Source organism: Lutra lutra, chromosome 7 (assembly GCF_902655055.1).
Source record: "Lutra lutra chromosome 7, mLutLut1.2, whole genome shotgun sequence".
Classification (NCBI taxonomy): Eukaryota; Metazoa; Chordata; class Mammalia; order Carnivora; family Mustelidae; genus Lutra; species Lutra lutra.
In genome coordinates, this window is record NC_062284.1 from 107,612,094 (window position 1) to 107,634,893 (window position 22,800).

General features: G+C 34.6%; 1 protein-coding gene and 1 pseudogene across 4 annotated transcripts in view; both read right to left on the minus strand.

Annotated features, from left to right (window-relative positions):
* C7H14orf39 (chromosome 7 C14orf39 homolog) overlaps nt 1-22,800 on the minus strand; it is a 93,164-nt gene that overhangs the window by 9,411 nt on the left and 60,953 nt on the right. For all 4 annotated transcript variants that reach the window (XM_047739048.1, XM_047739049.1, XM_047739047.1 and 1 more), the window contains 7 exons: nt 21,936-22,069; nt 21,172-21,248; nt 14,877-14,962; nt 14,734-14,792; nt 8,088-8,149; nt 6,559-6,737; nt 1,070-1,208 (listed from right to left, as the gene is read on the minus strand). In XM_047739048.1, the coding sequence (XP_047595004.1) occupies nt 1,070-1,208; nt 6,559-6,737; nt 8,088-8,149; nt 14,734-14,792; nt 14,877-14,962; nt 21,172-21,248; nt 21,936-22,069 (736 nt within the window). The remainder of the gene's footprint in view (nt 1-1,069; nt 1,209-6,558; nt 6,738-8,087; nt 8,150-14,733; nt 14,793-14,876; nt 14,963-21,171; nt 21,249-21,935; nt 22,070-22,800) is intronic.
* LOC125105502 (NEDD8-activating enzyme E1 catalytic subunit-like) lies at nt 2,344-4,133 on the minus strand (annotated as a pseudogene).

Genomic DNA, 22,800 nt, shown 5'->3' on the forward strand with positions numbered 1-22,800 from the left:
CTCACAACCTGAGCTAAAGGCAGATACTCAACTAACAAACCCATCCAGGTGCCCCCTCAATGGCAAAAATTCTTGTTTCCATTTTACAGATGAGAAACAGGAAGCTATGTACCCAAAATCCTATATCCAGAACACACTCAACCAGGTGGCATCAGAGTCTGGTCTTGACTACTATACTGTGCTGTCTCTACTGATCAAATAAGGCACATCTTAATTTTCAGTTTCAATTTCCAAATATGGAAATAAGCACTTTACTGTTCTATCACTGAATAGCATAAATAACTACAAGAAGAAAACTAGGTCTTTTAAAATTAACAATACTTTTTAAAAAATAGCATAAATATAAAAATAGCATAAATCACTACAAGAAGAAAACTAGGTCTTTTAAAAATAACAATAATGTTGTTATGTACACATATGTAAATTAAAAAACACTGACTAATAACCTGGAGAATTTTTCACACTGAGAAATGAAAAGTTTGTTTAGAAGTTAGGCACATGAACTATAAAGCCAAATTAATTTTAAACTGCTTTTAACTGCAATTTAAATCACCCCTATCCTGAGATTCTTTTTTTTTATAAACAGGTATCAACTGAGGAACCTTAAATTGAAACAAAAACGTAATAGGGAAACTGTGCTACATTATCAATACTCAGAATCTTTTTTTTTTTAATTTCCTCTGCTTTGTACTCTGCTCCAAGACAGTTTGATACTAAAGAATGAAAATTACTTGAGGGGCACCTGGTGGCTCAGTCAGTTAAGCTTTTGACTCTTCATTTTCACCCAGGTCATGATTTCAGGGCTGTGAGTTGGAGCCCTAATTTGAGCTCTGCACCAGTGAGGAGTCTACTTAAGATTCTCTCTCTCCCTCTGCTCTTTCCCTGCTCATTCACTTGCTTACTCTCTCTCAAATAAAGAAATACATCTTAAAAAAAAAAAGTTTTCTGCTCCTCCCCACCCCTGCTTACATGCATGAGTGCACTTGTGTTCTTTCTCTCTTAAAAAAAAATTACTTGAGGTACCAGTGTACAGTTTTTTAAAAATAAAACTTTAGTTTCTCATTATTACCTGATCTGATGAGATTTCTGAATCAAATATAGTAGAATCGAACAAATTCAATCCAGGAGATCTAGAAGTATAATTTGTAAGAAAAGAAAATCCAGGAGATTCCTTTTGTGTTTGACCTTCAGGCATTATATTTCTGTTTCTATTACAAAGAAATAAGAAATAATAAAAATGTTAAAAATATATTACTAAATATTGTAGACCAGTAAACAATATCACAGAAATAAAAATTCGCACAGTAGAAAAAGGAAGAGAATAGTTCTTAAAGTGACAAACCTCTTGAGAAAAAGATAGTTTGAGGTAGATAACAATGTTAAAGTAGATCAGTTATGGAATAATAATGAATTCCAACTGAGAATATACTGTCTGGCTCTATTCTAGATACTTCCACTGTCATTAACTTACTTATTCCTCACAGTAAACCTATGAAATAAGTACTATTATTACCACCTCCATTTTACAAAAGAAAATTTTGAAGCATAGAAAGGTTAAATGACTTTCTCCAAGAAATGGAAGTGCCAGAGTTGGGATTTGAGTTCAGCAATCCAGATTCAAATTCCCAGCTCTAAAATTTCAGGCTATATGTCTCCAAGATCTTGAAAGACAATTACAAGATTTTAGTCTTGATGAGGAGTCAGCCATTACATATTCTTGCATAAGGAAGTTAAACTATAAAATGATTTGGGAACAATAATTAGAGAAGAGAGTGGCTAAATTAATTCTGGAGGCAGAGATGCCTATATTTTTTTTTCTTCTGAACATCCATGTCTTGGCTTTAATATTGTGCATATTGGCCTCTATGGCACTACAAGTAAACATGAAAATAGTTCCCATTTCCATGCACAGCTATAACACCATTTAAAATTAGTATGAATGACCTGTACCCCTGAAACAAATATTATATGTTAAGAAAGAAGAGATATCAATAGCCAAAAATAGATAGAGAGATAAATAAAATTAGTATGGACAAAGAAAGTTTGCAATAGTTAATATTCATTTGATAACTACAAATAAATGAATATTAAATCAAGCAAGAAATAGGCTATGTTCAATATGTCCTAGGTGTCAGAGTATAATAATCAATGTTATTTAAAACTTAATTTCTTTTTTTCTTTAAAGGGACATCTCTTCTGTAGGTTGGTGCTCAAATGAAAATGGAGGAATGCTTTCTTTGACCATAGGAACAAAATTCAGACACAAGAGAGTGCTTATCTCCTCCTCTGAAAGAATACATTTGCTCATTATCTCTCTCTCCAGGCATCGCTTCCCATATTCTTAATGAAAATGCTTACAATTATCAACCCCAAAATTCTATCTTCAAGGGTAAGTTATAAATTTAAAAAAAAATAGTGGTTCATTATATTTAAAAAGTCAAATTCCAGCAACACTAATGCTAAAAATGACTTAAATTTCTTAGCATCCACGTAATATATTTCCATGAGTTTTCTATTATGTGCATATTTATTTTCCTTAAGAAGTAAAATGAAGTTTGAATAATACAGTTTGTGGTGTGGTGACATCAGCAACTGCCAGTTCTTGCCCATCAACGAGTCCCAATTCTTAAAGCGTCTTGGAGAGATTTGGCCTTGTTCGTTCTTCAATAGAGGTTACTGACTGTAAGTAAAGTGTTTTATTTTTTCCCTCTAAAGTGGCTGTGATGGCTGGAGATTTCATCTGTAGAAAAGCACTATTGGTTAAATAATCTAAAACCACCTGGAGTTTAGTGGTTGGAGAATATTGGATATTTTAAGGAAGCTGGCTATATAAGCTGGGCAGTTTTCCTTTCTTTCTGCTTCAAATGTATATGTGTACAGTCCATCTACATCATTGAATGCCAAGTATTAAGAGGAATATATGCACTTGTGGCTATTTTAAAAACCTCAGTGGCACACACATCTGAAATGACTATATTTTTAGAAGCTACTGCAGGAATGATTTGTTTTACTACTCCTTGAGTGAATCTCTAGGTAACACCCTTAATATTATATTGTCCTGTTCTCTTGACGGACTTTTGGAAAATCCACCGAATATGATCAAGATCATCTCCATCTAATGGAACTCCTTCTCTAAAAGCTGCTCCTTAGGCCACTACAGGATCCTTACAGACTCAATACAGTGTTCTGGGAGCCTGGGCATAGACTCAAAGGTGTACATGGGATCTGTGGAATCTGTGGAAGATACAGTTTTAGTGCACATTCAATACAAGCAGTAATTCCAGGCAGAATCACCCAGGCATTTCCTTTAAAACCTTCTGTCCCTCCATCTATCAAAAGGACAATGGAGCTTAGATCTTATACACCATCTTCATAATTTAGAAGAGATATCCGCATGCCATTTATCCATCTTCTGACCATGATAGAGTCCAGTCCACTTACAATTATATGATATTGTCGATAGAAAATGTCATTAAAATCCTGAAATCTTGCTGAAATATGGAACTACACTGCAATTAGGAACTCTGTCATTTAGAAATTCTGCAGCAATTTAGCCTTAGGTCTTCCAACATCTTAAGGCCTATATAAAAACTGCCTATTTATTTATTTATTTATTTTTTTAAAAGATTTTATTTATTTATTTGACAGAGAGAAATCACAAGTAGGCAGAGAGGCAGGCAGAGAGAGAGGAGGAAGCAGGCTCCCTGCTGAGCAGAGAGCCCGATGCGGGGCTCGAACCCAGGACCTGGGATCATGACCTGAGCCCAAGGCAGCGGCCTAACCCACTGAGCCACCCAGGCGCCCCAAAAACTGCCTATTTAGATTAAAAACATCTATAGTGTCCATGTCTATAACATAAATCTGTCTAAAACCAGACAACGCCAGATTTTTCAGGAGCTCACATCCTAAGCTTCCAGTCCAATGACCAGAACTTGACATGTATCTAACAAAAATGAGAAATTCAGTGCTCAGTTCGAAATCAGGGTGTGTGAAGGGTCCAGATCACTCGAGGAACTTCTTTTTGGTTGCAGCGACCTTCCTAGTCTCTAGTGTCCCCACACCCAGAAACAACAGCCATTTTCTCAGCCAGCAGCTCCTCTATTCCTTGTCTCTGGCTCTTCACCATCCAGCATGTTCTCCTGAGCTGCCTGCATTTGAATCTCAAGTCGATCACTGACAAGTTGTATCACCTGGGAGTCTGTTTCCTCTTCTATAAAATAAGCATAATAATGTATTTACATCTCATAAAGTTGTGAATATTAAATGAGCAAAACTTATAAAGGGTTTAGACAGTTTATGCTTTTGACAGAACAAAAATCTGAAGATCCTTCCGTAACTGTCTCCATTGACCATCAATGAGTCACTTAACTTTACAGATCAGTTTTCTCATCCATAAGTGGAGGTTTATGGCAAACATATCCTTTTACAGTTCTCATATTTGATGATGAATTCCACTTTGAATATACTGTGTGTGAATCAACAGCATGACTTGACTATATAAAACTGATTAGCAATTTAAAATACAGAAGTAGAACATGGGTGAGAGAGTTCTGAAGTGGAATCAGTATTTTATTTTATTTTTTAAATTTTATTTTTTATAAACATATTTTTATCCCCAGGGGTACAGGTCTGTGAATCACCAGGTTTACACACTTCACAGCACTCACCATAGCACATACCCTCCCCAATGTCCATAATCCCACACCCCTCTCCCAACCCCCCTCCCCCCATCAACCCTCAGTTTGTTTTGTGAGATTAAGAGTCACTTATGGTTTGTCTCCCTCCCAATCCCATCTTGTTTCATTTACTTTTCTCCTACCCCCTTAACCCCCCATGTTGCATCTCCTCTCCCTCATATCAGGGAGATCATATGATAGTTGTCTTTTTCCGATTGACTTATTTCGCTAAGCATGATACCCTCTAGTTCCATCCACGTCGTCGCAAATGGCAAGATTTAATTTCTTTTGATGGCTGCATAGTATTCCATTGTGTATATATATATACCATGCCTTCTTTATCCATTCGTCTGTTGATGGACATCTAGGTTCTTTCCATAGTTTGGCTATTGTAGACATTGCTGCTATAAACATTCGGGTGCACGTGCCCCTTCGGATCACTACGTTTGTATCTTTAGGGTTAATACCCAGTAGTGCAATTGCTGGGTCATAGGGTAGTCCTATTTTCAACGTTTTGAGGAACCTCCATGCTGTTTTCCAGAGTGGTTGCACCAGCTTGCATTCCCACCAACAGGGTAGGAGGGTTCCCCTTTCTCCACATCCTCACCCACATCTGTCATTTCCTGACTTGTTAATTTTAGCCATTCTGACTGGTGTGAGGTGATATCTCATTGTGGTTTTGATTTGTATTTCCCTGACGCCGAGTGATGTGGAGCACTTTTTCATGTGTCTGTTGGCCATCTGGACATCTTCTTTGCAGAAATGTCTGTTCATGTCCTCTGCCCATTTCTTGATTGGATTATTTGTTCTTTGGGTATTGAGTTTGCTAAGTTCTTTATAGATTTTGGACACTAGCCCTTTATCTGATATCTCACTTGCAAATATATTCTCCCATTCTGTCAGTTGTCTTTTGGTTTTGTTAACTGTTTCCTTTGCTGTGCAAAAGCTTTTGATCTTGATAAAATCCCAATAGTTCATTTTTGCCCTTGCTTCCCTTGCCTTTGGCCATGTTCCTAGGAAGACGTTGCTGCGGCTGAGGTCGAAGAGGTTGCTGCCTGTGTTCTCCTCAAGGATTTTGATGGATTCCTTTCTCACATTGAGATCCTTCATCCATTTTGAGTCTATTTTCGTGTGTGGTGTAAGGAAATGATCCAATTTCAGTTTTCTGCATGTGGCTGTCCAATTTTCCCAACACCATTTATTGAAGAGGCTGTCTTTTTTCCATTGGACATTCTTTCCTGCTTTGTGAAGTGGAATCAGTATTTTAAAAGAATCTTTCATTTTGTAGTTTAAAAAGGGATTAAACTAAACAAAAAGGTTAAAGGCAACCTTTTCTCTTAGCTGTAAACAACAAATCTGTGGTTACCCAAGTTAAATAATCATGTTAAGAGATATTACTGCCTACACCAAAATTACATAACAGATGGCAATTCTTTCTTTAGACACTACAACATAAGGAAAAATGACAGCTGGAACATTATTCAATGATGTCCACAATTTACCATACATGATAGTAACTTTTTAACTTGACATTTAATATTTTTCATATACTTTTTATCCTTTAGAAAATCTTAAATGTATACTATTGCACTGGATAAGTACTCATAATCTATATCTTCTTCAGCTGAATGCTGTAGGAAAAATGGGGAAGAGGTTCTATGAAACAAGAATGGCAGAATGTTAATAATTGCTTAAACAGGGCAATAAGTACATGGAGGTTCATTACACTAGTCTCTCTCCTTTGTGTATTTGAAATACTCCACAATAAAACCTTTTTAAAAGTTACAGGTACTAGACATTTTACTATTCTTATGAATTATTTATAAAATATTGGCTCAACATATATAGATTCTTTAATAATAGTTATTAATTGAAATCCTACATTTCAAAAGAGGGGGTTTTAGGGAATAATAATTTCTCCAAAGGTTCAGGTGTTTTCACAGCTTCAGGCATTTTTAAAAATAAAGGAATTTCAGAAGTTTGTAGAAAGTTCTCAGCCCTTTCTTCTACTTCATCACTATTATTTTCTATTGGCTTCTCAAAATGTTCTGCACATATAACCTGCAAATTCAAAATAATAGAAAACTATAAAAATGAATGTAATTTTTAAAAAATGTTATTATATTAACAAATTCACATGTAAAAATGTGTGAGGAAAAAACACCATATTAATCTATGATGTTATATGTCATAGACATAATAAATAAGAATAATTGATGAGATACCAAAATATAATTGTGTAAAATATGCAAAAATAATTTTTAATTTTCTGATTTCTCTTTTCTTCCCAGCTCCACCTCCCTTACCTCTACCTAAAAAAGTAAATGATAGCCAGAACATACTCAAATTGATGAAGAAAAATGGTTAAGGATGTTTTTTAAAAATTCTACATCATGCACTGGCTCATGAATTGTATATGATATACAGGAAGGGAAGTGATTTACTTCCAAGCAGTCTTATTCTCATTGGTTGTGTTCTTTGCACATTTTGTCCTTATAAATTCATTACTTTCTCTGCAAAGGTTGAAAACGTGAATACTAATTTTCCCTTGTATCATTTTGTGGGGTAGGGCTATGATTCCTCAAATATGTTTGCTATACTAAACCTTATTTCAGAAACAATTTGGGTCTCTCTACCAAAAAAAATTTTAAATGTTCTTTTTACCTGCTCTTTTTTTTTAAAGGTTTTATTTATTTATTTGACAGGCAGAGATCACAAGTAGGGAGAGAGGCAGGCAGAGAGAGAGGGGGAAGCAGGCTCCCTGCAGAGCAGAGAGCCCGATGTGGGGCTCGATGTGGGGCTCGATCCCAGGACCCTGGGATCATAACCTGAGCTGAAGGCAGAGGCTTAACCCACTGAGCCACACAGGCGCCCCTTTACCTGCTCTTCTTGAGCAGAATTCTACTGTGTCATTTGTCTTGCTTTAACCCTTAGCAGCTAACTTAGTAAAGCAAATAAACATTGTCTACGTCTATCATTAATGTTTTCCACTATTAAAAAATATTTTGGAAAATACTTTTGCGGCAACCACCAGTCTTGAACTGCCTTAGAAAGTCATTCAATTTTACCAAACAAAATTGTTTTCTTCAGTTGTGATTTAGTTGTGATATAAATATATATATATATATATATATATATATATATATATATATATATATATGTATACATACATATATTTATGATCAATTATTAACAACTCTGTGTATTTTCATATAAACTTTTTGTGGCTTCATTTTTTTAATCTAGAACTCCTCTAAGGAATAGAAGCTTTAACATCACAGGAACTTGATTACTAACCTAAAACACCTAGACCTCACATATATAATCTTCACTAATCTGAAATTAAAGTGGAAACAGCATTTTAAATTGGAATATTTTGCTTAGAAATCACAAATCAAATATTTGACTTACTTGTGAAGTACATTTTGCTTCTCTCAATTGTCTTACTGTCCCTTTATCTTCACTCTCAGCATCTGTTTGTTACAGGAGAACAAACTAGTTTTTCTTTTGGCAATTTAATTGTAAAGAAAACATATAAACAGTAAGAATTGTGAATATCTGTTTTTGACCTACAAAAATAGGTTTCATATAGTTTAACCCAATCCACACAGATAAGAGAATAAAACCCATGTGAACAGTTTAAAAGGAAATTATAGAGAATACCCATGTAACCATCACACAGGTAAAGAAACAGAACATCATACATACTCCATATGTCCACATATTCTTCATATTGTCCTCCTCAGAGGTATTCACTATCCTGAATTTTCTTGATTTGCTTTCTATAGTTTTATCACCTAAGTAATTCAGTTATTTTTCCTGTTTTAAAATGTTATATGATAAAATGGTAATATGTGTTCTTTGTCTGGCTTTTTTTATTCAGCATATGCTCGTGAAATTCATCTGTATTGTTTCATATAGACATAATTTGCTTACTTGTATTGATTTAAGTATTCCATTGTACAAACAACATAATATATCCATCCGTTCTACTAGCAAACAGGCATTTGGGGTGTTTCTACTTTGAGACTATTACAAACAGTGATCTTTACATATATACTTGTACGTATGTACTTGTATTTCTCCAGGTATATACCTAGGAGGGGGATTACGAGGTAAAGAGTATGTATATCTTTCATTTTACCAAATTTTAAACTATTTTCCAGAGTTTATTTTCCAAACTATTTATCAATTTTTGTTGTGGTACCTAGCCATCCCAACTTACCTTAGGAACTCATTCAGTTTCACCAGACAAAACCATTAGCTTTAATTATAATTTATATATAGTCTCAATATACAGTCATTTATAAATGAGTTCCTCCAACAGTTATGAGAGTCCTTATTGTTCTATATTCTCACTAATACTAACCACTGTCAGACTTTCTGAATCTGCTAATCTGTTGGATGTATAATAGCTCACTGTGGCTTTATTTTTCAGTTTCCTAATTTGCTGAGCATCTTTTCATATGTTTATTTACCATATGAGTTGCTCTATTTCAAGTTCCTACTTGCATATTTTGCACATATTTCTAATTGGGTTGTCTGACTTATTCTTCTTAGTTTGTGGAAATTCTTTATATATTTTTGGAAACTGGTCCTTTGACAGTTTTATGTGTTAAAAATATATCCTCTTGTTTTCATTTCTTTTTTTTAAAGATTTTTATTTATTTGAGAGAGATAAAGAAAGAGAGCACAAGAGTAGGCAGAGTGGCAGGCAGAGGAAGAGCGAGAAGGAGACTCCCCACTAAGCAGGGAACCTAACATGGAACTTGATCCCAGGACTGAGATCATGGCCTGAGCTGAAGGCAGACACTTAAACGACTGAGTCATTTGGGCTCCCCTTCCATTCTCTTTATGTCTTTTGATGAACAGAAATTCTTAAGTTTAGTATAGCCAAATTTATCAAATTCTCTCTTTTTAAAAAAGATTTTACTTATTTATTTGACAGATAGAGATCACAAGTAGGCAGAGAGGGAGGCAGAGAGAGAGGGGGAAGCAGGCTCCCTGCTGAGCAGAGAGCCCAACGCAGGACTCGATCCCAGGACACTGGGATCGTGACCTGAGCCAAAGGCAGAGGCTTTAACCCACTGAGCCACTCAGGCGCCCATCAAACTTTCTTTTGATCGGGCATTTTAATTCTTATTTAAGAAATTCTTTCCTACCTTGAATAGACCTTTTTCTATTTGATCATCTGAAAGCTTTTGTCTTTTGCAGTTAAGTCACAACTATTATTTTCATCACATATTAACTTCCTCAAAAGACAGGCTTGGATATTGTTGAAAAGAGTCCTTTTTTCTTCTAAGATAATTACATGCCTTTTTGGGTATGAAGCCTTACTATATATGCTGAACAGCAGCTAGACTATGCCAGACATACGCATTTCCCCACATATCTGTATTAGGGGTGCATTGTTCCTAGAGATCAGCTTTCTTCTCTTGTCTAACACTCTGTCAGCTTAGTATATATAGAAAATTATAAACAGGTGGAACAAATCATCTGTGCAGTTAAGATATAATTCTTTCTTCCAGAAGACAGCATGAAGAAAACCCATCTACCTGGAATAAGCACATTATGTTGGCTGACTATTATACTGAGAGAGAGAAACAGATGCATAGTTTATTCTAAGGCCATTCTGAGTATACATATATTTACAGAATTTTTCTACTGCCAAAATGAGCCAGTTTTTTTTTTTTTTTAATTTACTTGACAGATAGAGATCGCAAATAGGCAGAGAGGCCGGCAGAGAGAGAGGAGGAAGCAGGCTCCCTGCTGAGCAGAGAGCTTGATGTGGGGCTCGATCCCAGAACCTGGGATCATGACCTGAGCCGAAGGCAGAGGCTTTAACCCACTGAGCCACCCAGGCACTCTCCTGAGCCAGTTTTTTTAAAGTTTTTATTTGAACTCCAGTTAGTTAACACAGTGTAATATTAGTTTCAGGTGTGCAATTTAGTGACTCAAAACTTAAAACACCTGGTGCTCATCACAAGTACACTCCTTAATTCTCACCACCTATTTAACCCACCTCCCAACCTCCTTCTCTTCTCATCCATCAGTTTGTTCTCTATAGTTAAGAGTCTGCTTTTTGGTTTGCCTCTTTTTCCCCTCCATGACTGTTTGTTCTGTTTCTTAAATTCCACATACAAGTGAAATTATATGGTATTTTTGTTTCTTTGATTTATTTCACTTAGCATAATACTCTCTAGGGCTCCATCCAGGTTGTTGCAAATGGCAAGATTTCATTCTTTTTTATGACTAATACTGCATTACGCACACACACACACACCCCACATCTTCATCCATTCATCAATCAATGGACATTTGATCTCTTTCCATAATTTGGCTATTGTTGATACTGCTGCTACAACATCAGGGCACATGTGCCCCTTCAAATCAGTATTTTTGTATCCTTTGGGTAAATGTCTAGTTAGTAATGTGATTGCTGGGTCACAGGATAGTTCTTTTTTTAACTTTTTAAGGAACCTTCACACTGTTTTCCACAGAGGCTACACCAGTTTGCATTCCTATCAACAGTGTAAGAAGGTTTCCCTTTCTCCACATCTTCACCAAAACCTGTTGTTCCCTGTATTGTTAATTTTAGCCATTCTGACAGGTGTGAGATGATATCTTGTTGTACTTTTATTTGTATTTCCCTGATGATGAGTGATGTTGAGCATCTTTTCATGTGCCTGTATGTCTTCTTTGGAAAAATGTCTATTCATGTCTTCTATTTTTTAATTGGATTATTTGCTTTGGGGGTTTTGAGTCTTATGAGTTCTTTACATATTTTATATATTAACCCTTTATCAGATATGTCAGTTGCAAATAACTTCTCTCACTGCATAGGTTGCCTTTCAGTTTTGTTGACTGTTCCCTTGGCTGTGCAGAAAATTTATTTTGATGAAATCCCAACAGTTTATTTTTGCTTTTATTTCCCGTGCCTCAAGAGGTGTATCTAGTAAGAAGTTGCTATGGCCGATGTCAAAGAGGTTACTGCCTGTGTTTTCCTCTATGATTTTAATGGTTTCCTGTCTTACATTTAGGTCTTTCATCAATTTTGAATTTATTTTTATGTATGGTGTAAGAAAATAGTCCAATTTCATTCTTTTGCATATGGTTGTCCAGTATTCTCAACATCATTTCTTGAACAGACTGTTTCCTTTCCATTGAATGGTCTTTCCTACCTTGTCAAAGATTAATTGACCATATAGTTGTGGGTCTATTTCTAGATTTCCTGTGCTGTTCCATTGATCTATGTGTCTGTTTTTGTGCCAGTGCCATACCATCTTTATCATTACAGCTTTGTAATATAACTTACGTCTGGAATTGTGATGACTCCAGCTTTGCTTTTTAAGATTGCTTTGGCTATTCAGGCTCTTTGTGGTTCCATAAAAATTTCTGATTGTTTATTCTAACTCTGTGAAAAATGATAGTAGTATTTTGATAGGGATTGCATCGTATGTGTAGATCACTTTGGGTAACACAGATATTTTAACAGTATTTGTTCTTCTAATACATGAGCATGGAATGTTTCTCCATTTCTTTGTGTCATCTTCAATTTCTTTTATCAGTGTTTTATAATTTTCAGAGTATGGGTCTTTCATCTCTTTGGTTAGGTTTATTCCTGGGTATCTCATGGTTTTTGATGCAATTGTAAATGGGATTTATTCCTTAATGTCTTTCTGCTGCTTTATTATTGGCATATAGAAATGAAACAGATTTCTGTATATTGACTTTGTATCTTGCAACTTTACTGAATTCATGTTACTGGTTCTAGCAGTTTTTGGTGAAGTATTTCAGGTTTCCTCATATAGTATCATATCATCTACAAATAGATTAAGTTTTACTTCTTCCCTGCTGATTTGCCTGCCTTTTATTTCTTTTTGTTGTCTGATTGCTGTGGCAAGGATTTGCAGTATTATGTTGGATAAAAGTGGTAAGAGTGAACATCCTTATCTTGTTCCTGATCATAAAGGAAAAGATCTCAGTTTTTCCCCACCGAGGATGATTTCGATCATGGGTTTTTTGTATATGGACTTTATTCTGTTGAGGAATGCTCCCTCTAAACCTACTTTATTGAGGGTTTTTATCATGAATGGATGTTGTACTTTGTCAAATGCTTTTTCTCCATCTACTGAAAGGATCATATGGTTCTTATCCTTTCTTTTATTAATGTGATGTGTCATGTTGATTGATTTGTGAATACTGAACCAACCTTGCAACTCAGGAATAAATCCCACTTGATAGTGGTGAGCAGTTCTTTCAATGTACTGCTGGATTTGGTTTGTTCGTATTTTGTTGAGAATTTTTGCATCCGTGTTCATTAGGGATATTGGCCTGTAGGTTTTTGTTGTTGTTGTTGTTGTTTTAGTCTTTATCTGGTTTTGGCATCAGGGTAATGCTGGCCTCATAAAATAAATGTGGAAGTTCTCCTTCCTTTTCTATTTTTGGGATAGTTTGAGAAGAATAGGTATTAACTCTTCTTTAAATGTTTGGTAAAATTTGCCTGTGAAGCCATCTGGCCCTGGATTTTGTTTGTTGGGAGATTTTTTATTACTGATTCAATAGAATGAGACATTTTTAAAACTTCAAAATAAAAGGCCATAATCCACATCATAAAGACAAGAAAAAGTGAAGACTTTTATATAGCCTAATATATATATAGTGGAATAACTGTTATTCATTATTGGATTACTAATATGTATGTATATGTACATATGAGATGTCTTATATTACACACTATTATATACATTATGTATACACATGTACATATACAAATAAATATATATTTATATACACACATAGTTTTTTTCAAGAGTATGATACCCTTAAAATCTTACAACAGCTAGTTGATCTAAGAAAATAAATTCATGTATATATCTCCAGTAACATTTCTATGCTTTTATTCAAAGAAAATAATCCAAACAGTAAAAGATTTATGTAAAAGAATATAGTAGCTTAACCTAGAAACAATAAGATATTTAATTTTTTTTAATAATTTTTTTATTTTTTCAGCATAACAATATTCATTATTTTTGCACCACACCCAGTGCTCCATGCAATCCGTGCCCTCTACAATACCCACCACCTGGTGCCCCCAACCTCCCACCCAGATATTTAATATTTTGAAGAAGAATGGCTAAATAAGGGACGCCTGGGTGGCTCAGTTGGTTAAGCAGCTGCCTTCGGCTCAGGTCATGATCCCAGCGTCCTAGGATCGAGTCCCGCATCGGGCTCCTTGCTCGGCGGGGAGCCTGCTTCTCCCTCTGCCTCTGCCTGCCATTCTGTCTGCCTGTGCTCGCTCTCTCTCCCTCTCTGACAAATAAATAAAATCTTAAAAAAAAAAAAAAGAATGGCTAAATAATTAAAATAATTCAAAATTTTGAGATAATGGCTAAATGAATTATAGCATATCCTTCCATGGCATATGATACAGTCATTAAAAATAAAATCTATTTAATGGCATAGAAAAATATCCTGAACAGTATATCAAATGGAAAGAAAAGGTTACAAAATGACATATAATATGTTTCATTTGGGAGAGAAAGTAAAAGAACACACATATACAGGGGCGCCTGGGTGGCTCAGTGGGTTAAGCCGCTGCCTTCGGCTCAGGTCATGATCTCAGGGTCCTGGGATCGAGTCCCGCATCGGGCTCTCTGCTCAGCAGGGAGCCTGCTTCCCTCTCTCTCTCTCTCTCTCTCTGCCTCTCTGTCTACTTGTGATCTCTGTCAAATAAATAAATAAAAAATCTTAAAAAAAAAAAAAAAAAGAACACACATATACATAGGAAAGTAGGACAAGAACATATACCGGTATGGATGGTGCCAGTTATACCTGGTTGATGGTATCTTTGTTTCTTTTGTATTTTTCCCTGTTTTCCAAACTTTTACAATGAAATGATATATTTTATATTGAGTGAAAAATGTTTTTAAAAACCAGGCATGCACAGTCAGTTAATCAAAGATGTGAACAATCCAAATAATATATTTGAATAGTATAAAAACTGGATATAATTTGTTACTCCCATTTCTTAGGAAAAAATATAAACAGCAAATACCTGTATCTCCTTTTTCAAACCACTGACTGCAATTTGATTGTTTCTGTGGGGTTAACAATCTAAAATACAATAAATAAAATTTTATATTATTTGTTGAACTGATAAATTTCAGAATTAAAACATTTTCCTATTTTAAAAGTTACCTGAAATGCATCCTATTTTGAGAATTTTTAATAGCCACAGAATTTGAGCATTTTGAATGGTCATTCAGAGTAAAGTCATTAAGTACCTGAACAAAAGAAATTAAGTATTAGAACCAGCTGCACAGACAATAAAAATTTTTTGCTTGCCATGGCTATTGAAGGTTCTCCAAGAACATTGTCATTCTCCTCCTCATCATCATGAATATGAACAACTATAAACATTAACTGAAACCACTATATACAAAATATTCAAATGCTAGGAAACTTTAAGACTCATAAGGAATTTAGTATTTTGGACAAGTATAACAACTATGCTTTGTAGTATTTCTTCATTTAAGGTAAACTTACAATTTTTTATCCCATATTTATGATATTCAAGTCAATCTTAACCATTTTCTCAAATGATTTGTGTCTATTCTCTATAACCTCTTAAACTGAACATTAAAAAGCAAAACACATTAAAAGATTAAAACCTGAGATTTTGTTTTTTATGTATGAACAAGGTAATATTTCATTTTTTTTTAAATTTTTTTATTTTTTTCAGCATAACAGTATTCATTATTTTTGCACCACACCCAGTGCTCCATGCAATCCGTGCCCTCTACAATACCCACCACCTGGTGCCCCCAACCTCCCACCCACACCCCTTCAAAATTCTCAGATCGTTTTTCAGAGTCCATAGTCTCTCATGGTTCACTAATATTTCATTTTTAACTTTAGATTTTAATATCAATATCTAAGCCACTGCTTTACTAATGTTTGTATTGTCTGTTTCAAGTCATTCTCTGTGAGTCACTCATTTTGAAGAGTTCCTAATTTTTCTTATTCAACTCAACATAAAAATATCTTTAGTAGGAAAAATCCCATTTATTTTTATTATAACAGCCATTGGTCTGAATTCTGTGATCTTATTGTGCTTTTAGATCATAAAAGACCTTGCCCCTTAAAGAACATTTGTCCCTTAAAGAATAAGTGTTGTTACTGTTTCAATGTATTAAACAATATACATTTTATATGGGCTCCCTGTAAAAGTATTTGTACAAGTAGTTGTTTATAGTAGATGCTAAGAACTAAAATTGCTGAATATTTACATTTTTATTTTTAATAAGTATTATGAACCAGTCCTCCAAAGTAATTACACCAAATTACATTCCCACTATTGGTGACTTTACCAGATATTATCAAATGTTGTAGTGTATGCAAATCTGATAGGGGAAACCAGGTACCTCATTGGTTTAATATGCATTTCCCTGTACCCCAAAATTCAAGCATCTTGTTTTGTGACACTTTTTCTGTAAACTGTTTTATCTTTTGCCTATCTTAAAAATTAATTTGTATTATGTATTTATGTATTATACATTCTGCATACCAATTTCCTATCTATTCTGTCATTCTCTGTAACTTGTTGGTGTCTTTTGTCATAGCAAAGTTTTTTGTTTTGATGTAGTCCACTGATCAATTTGTCTTTTCTTACACCACACTGTTATAATCATTGGATTTTGATAATATTTTAAAATGTTCTCAGATAGGGTGCCTGGGTGGCTCAGTCGATTAAGTGGCCAGCCAACTCTTGATTTTGGCTCAGGTCATCATCTCAGGGCTGTGTGACTGAATCTCACATTGTGCTCTGCACTGGGTATGGCGCCCGCTTATGATTCTTTCTCTCCTTCTCCCTCTGCCCCTGCTCACTTGCTCTCTCTCCCACCCTAAAAAAAAAAAAAAAATGTCCTGGGATTATGTAAATATTCTGGAATTAAGACTGTGGTGATGGTTACACTACCTTTAGAATATGCTAAAAACTGGGGCACCTAGGAGGCTCAGTTGGTTAAGCCTCTGCCTTCCGCCCAGGTCATGATCCAGGGTCCTGGGATCGAGGCCCACATCGGGCTCTCTGCTCAGTGGGGAGCCTGCCTCTCCCTCTCTCTGCTTGCCTCTCTGCCTACTTGTGATTTCTCTGTTAAATAAATGGATAAAATCTTAAAAAAAAGAAAAAAGAATACGCTAAAAACCACTGAAATGCACATTTTAAAATGAATTTTATGATAAACATTTTGGTATCTAAGAGTATAAGTTTCTCTCACATCGTTTAAAAAGATCTTTTATTTTTAATCTTTAAAATTATTAATCTGTTGATAAAGCGTCAATATGATTGACGGACTTTTCTAATGCTATCATTATAATTCTTGGGAAAACCAAGTTTTAGTCATAATATATTGTTTTTTTAATGTTACAGTGCCAAACTAGGTTTCCAAATAATTTATTTGGATTTTGACATGTATATTCATTCTTGAGATGAATGTATAATTTTTTCTTTCACTATCTTTGTCCTTGCTACCTAATGAATAGCCATGCATAATTTATTGGCTAGTTTCCAACTTCTTCTATTCTCTAGAATTACTTATTAATAATAAATAACAAAATGATGGCTCTCAACTGGCAATTTTTCCTCTCAGGGAGCATCTGACAATGTCTGGAGACCATTTTCTATTGTCTTTTCTTTGGTGTGGGTGCTATTTGCCCCTAGAAGTTCACAAGATGACCCTACAAAAAAGGATTATCTCGCCTAAAATGTCAATAATGTCAGAGTTTAGAAATTCTGATTTAGTCCTTAAAGGTTTGGTAGAATTCACAGGAAAAACTGATTCTGGTATGTTTTGAAAGGGGTGTGTGTGTGTGTGTGTGTGTGTGTGTGTGTGTGTGTGTGAGGGAGAAGGAAGGCAAGTAGGGAAGGAAAGAGCAAAACAGAGATTTGCTTACATTTCAGTTTCACTTACATTTCCAGTTCTTCTAGTTTATGGTTCTATTCATGTCTTTCTTTTTCGGTCTACTTAACAATTTATATTGTCCTAGAAAATTAACCCCCTCACGTAATTTTTCAAATTTATTGTTATAAAGTCTTGCATAGTATTCTCTTAGGGCCTTGAAAACATTTCTTCCCTATGTACAAGGATATGCACTTTCCCCCCCTTATTATTCTTCCTTTTGGGAGGTGAGGCTTCTCTTTTTTTATATTTGCCGCAATTTTATTTTATTGATATTTAAAAGTTATTAACTTCTGGCTATACTGATTAACCCAACTTTCTAATTTCATTAATTTCTGCTTTTCTCTTTATTAATTCCTACTTTCTTTGGATTGTTATTTTCCTGTTTTGAGTTGAGCTTTTTTCACACTTTGAATTGAGCTGTTCACACTTAGAGTTCAGCTAACTTTAATCTTTATTTTCTAATATACTTGTTTTCAAATATAAGTTTTGGAGGACCAATTTGGATAGATTCCATAGGTTTTGGTATAGTATTCTAAATAGTTTTATCTTGATTTCTTCTTTAACCCCCAAATAACTGAAAGTGTATGAATTTCTTTTTCCTCTGCTAAATACTTTTTTGAGGAGGATTTATCTTTTTGTTGAACTTCTCTTTTTTTTATATAGTGGTAAGTAAAGAGAACAACTTTTTAAAACTGGTTGAAATATCCTCTTAGTTGTAGTAAATGGTCAATTTTGGTGAATACTGCAATATCAGGAAAAGAAAGCATAGATGAATCTGAGAAATGACACTGTAGAAATGGTGCTATGAGCCCTGGTAAGTGACCCTGAGTCACTTTGAATTTCATGGCAGGTCAGAGAAAAATAAATATTCATCTTGTTTAAGATGCTGTTATTTCATTCATTTGGTTTTGTATTGTTACAATGTACCCAAACTCAACACCTAAACTCAAGATAGTACTTTTTTTGAGAGAGCCATCCTTTTTAAACTGTGGTTTCAATACTTTCTTGGAATTCTATCAATTTTTACTTTACATATGGTGCATCACGGTTCTTAGAACTTGGTGAGTTACTTTTTTTCAAAAATATGAAATATAGTTATCCCTATTAATGATTGTTGTCTTGAACTCTATTTTATATAACATTGTTACATCTGCTTTTTGTTTGCATTTGTCCGATATATATTTCCCATTTCCTTTTACCTTCACTCTTCATTTGTCAAATTGTTTCAGCTCTTCTGTTTTAAAAGTATATGGCTGTTCCTCAAAAAGTTATGGAGGTTCCTCAAAAAGTTATATATAGAACTACCTTACAATCCAGTAATTGCAGTACTAGGTATTACCCAAAGAATACAAAAATACTAATTCAAAGGGATACATGCACCTCTCTGTTTACAGCAGCATTACCAATAATACCAAATGGAAAGAGTCCAAATGTCCACTGACTAATGAATAAAGGAGATATTCACACATACACACCACACACACACACACACACACACACACACACACACACACACAAATGGGACTATTACTCAGCTGTAAGAAAGAATGAAATACTGCTATTTGCAATATTGTGGATGGAGCTAGAGAGTATTAGCTAAGTGAAATAGTCAGAGAAAGACAAATACCATATGATTTCACTCATATGTGGAATTTAAGATACAAAACAAATGAACACTGGAGGGAAAGAGAAAGGGGCAAGCCATAAAAGAGACTTTTTTACAATTTTACAATTACAGAGAACAAACTGAGGGTTACTAGAGGGGAGGTGGGCAGGGGAATGGGTTAAATGAGCGACAGATATTACAAAGGGCTCTTACTGTGATGAGCTCTGGGTATTGTGTGTAAGTGATGAATCACTACATTGTATACCTAAAAGGAACTGGAATTTTAAAACTTGGAAGAGGAAAAAAAAAGTATATGTCTGTATTTGTATATATATTCCACAGAAGCACCTCTGTCAATTGCTGATTACTGATTTGCTTGAAACTATTTATGGCATATTATTTTCTATTTACAATGCATTCTAGCTATTTTATCCACCCTTCCCTTCTTGCCTTTTGTTGAACTGATTAAGTTTTCTTTGTCTCATCCTTTTTTCCCTACTATTTTAAATTTTACACATGGCATTTCATTTATGTTGTATATCCTTACGTGTTCAATATACATGCAAGAATTCACACTTTCTGTTTTCCAACAATATATAAGTAAATCAGTATTGTTTCTTCTCTACCTCTATCCCCAAACAAAAAAAAAGAACTTGGGTAAATTTTTGTTTCCCTCATTTATCTTCCCACCTTCATCCCATATTGATCTAATCTGAAATTTTAGTACCAGATTTATAAGTTTTTATAATTAATACATATTTAGAATTAATAAGTTTCATTAATTACTTTGGTCACCACTACACCTCTGTTTGTATATATTAATCATGAATTAATGAAAGCAATCATATTTTTCATTGAGAATTTCCCTATGGACTATTTTCAGGAAAAATGGGGGAGGATGGAGATGTGCCACATCAAAAGCCAGCTTTCTGGGTGGTATGTTCCCTGTTTTTCATAAGCATCATGAACTCCCTACAGTACTATCTCTCTAACCCAAACTCTTACACTTACTGCTTCCACCTGGAGACAGTCATCCCATTGTTGATGACTGTCCAAAGGCAAAGGGATTATGAGATGAACAGGTGTTAACTCCCACTGAAGTAACCCAACCAATTACTCTACTCATTATCTCCACACCTATTCCTTCTGCAAGAGTATTCTATACAAGTCATGGGCCACAATTTCCCTCTTCAATCCAATTCTGTTTTCCTTCTTCAGAAATATGTTTTTGGTCTACTAGGTACGGGGCTTGGTTTTTTGTTTGTTTTTTTTTAGAGAGAGAGAGTGTATGTGTGCATGCAAGCATCGGGGAAGGGCAGAGGGAGACAGAGAGAGAATCTTAAGCAGGTTCCATGTCCAGCGTGGAGCCCCATGCAGGGCTCAATCTCACATACCTGAGATCATGACCTGAACCAAAATCAAAAATCAGACATTTAACTCACTGAGCCACCCAGGTGCCCCAGGGCTTGGTACTTTTAAATATCTTTTCTATTTTTAAGAGTGAGAAGGCTAGGGTGCATGGGTGGCTCAGTCATTGAGCCTCTGCCTTCAGCTTGGGTCATGATCCCAGGGTCCTGGGATCAAACCCCGCATCTGGCTCCCTGCTCAGCAAGAAGCCTGTTTCTTCCTCTCCCACTCCCCCTGCTTGTATTCCCTCTCTTTCTGTGTCTCCCTCTGTCAAATAAATAAGTAAAATCTTAAAAAAAAAAAACAAAACAATAAGGCTATGCAGTGAATATTCAGGCTGACATTCTGAAATTGTTTTAAGATTTTTAGACCTTGAGTTATAGTAATGACTGAGTTAATATATTTATAACACATATATACACATACACACAGACCCATGTTCCAAATGCAGTACATTCACGGTTTCATTTAATGCAAGCAAATATTTAATTTATACTATTAAAAAAGAAATGCCTACCTGCACATTGTTTTCTTTCTGTCTAAAGTCAATATTGGCAAGCTTTGCCTGCTTCACAGAACTTTCTTCTTTTTTATCTAGGTTATTAAATTGTACAACTTCAAATGAATTCCAGAGATAGAATCAAAAATTATGCCCAACATTCAACCTAAGCTTGTAATTTAAAAAATCAAGTTACATGAATATTTAACTTAAAATATAGAAATGTGAAATTTCTACATAAGTTTTAATTCCATACTATATAACAGTTATTTCAATAAGCATGAATGTAAAATGAAAACCAGCTTACAAAATTACATCTTTATAATGAGGAACCAAAGACGACTAGAAGAAAAAGAACAGCTAATGGGGTTAAACTGATACAATGTAGTTAATCTAAGCTGCAAATCCACCAAATGAAACATGATTCAAATATCTTAGGAGACTAAGTTACAAATATCATTATCACAAGTCGGCTATCCACTTTAATTATACATTCTGATAACTTCTCAAATGAAAAATTTCTTATTATTCATCCTCCTCTGACAGCTGTGCAAGCAGACCAGAACACTTCTTTTAATAACTTGTGATTTCTCTCTCAAAGAAAAAAAATTAGGCATAGAAGGCATATCTTGTTTGCTCTCAAAAAGAATCAAACTTTCTTGAGTCTACTGCTCTCTAGTATTGTCTGTTCTTGCTTATATCTAATGATAGCAAAATTTGCTTCTATTTCTTCTATGTGTTTGCAAAGAAAACTAAGTTTTTAAATAATTAAGATACTGTACCTATAACTCTTGGTTCTGAAGAATGCATCTTCATTAGTCTGACTAATTTCTGAGATTCATACGGAAGAAATAATTGACTGTTTTGAGGGGTTTTATTCAATGTAAGTGCAGGTTGTTCATCTTTTTCAAAAATTCTGAAGAATGAATTACATTAAATATTTAGTAAGTAAAAATGCATTTTAAATGTATTTTAAAGCTAGAAGAGATATTTATATACTACACAGTTTAAACTCATTTTGCATACACTAAAACTGAGTTCCAGAAAATTTGATAGATCTGCCCAATATTATTAAATTATTTACAGGTGTCACAGCTAAAATACACTTTTCCTGATTAAGTCTAGTACCCTTCTTAGTATACCACACTTTAATTTTTAAAACAATCATTTTAAAAGAATTTCTAAGTATATCAAAGGCATTTAAAACCAAAACTTTAGGGGCGCCTGGGTGGCTCAGTGGGTTAAGCCGCTGCCTTCGGCTCAGGTCATGATCCCCAGGGTCCTGGGATCGAGCCCCACATCGGGCTCTCTGCTCAGCAGGGAGCCTGCTTCCTCCTCTCTCTCTGCCTGCCTCTGTGCCTGCTTGTGATCTCTCTGTCAAATAAATAAATAAAATCTTAAAAAAAAAAAAACTTTATCCACAAATAGCATGCTGTATATTTCAAAGTACTCTAAAACTTTAAAAATAATCATTCAGGATCAAATCAGCTAGTATACTAGAATCCAGAAATCAGTAAAGCAATTTATAATCATAAATACATCTTTTAAATTTTTTACTGGAAGAAATAAAACTCATTGAATTTTTCCTAAATTAGAGAAATAATTTTAGTTATTGATAGTTAAATACTTTAAGAAATGATGTTATTT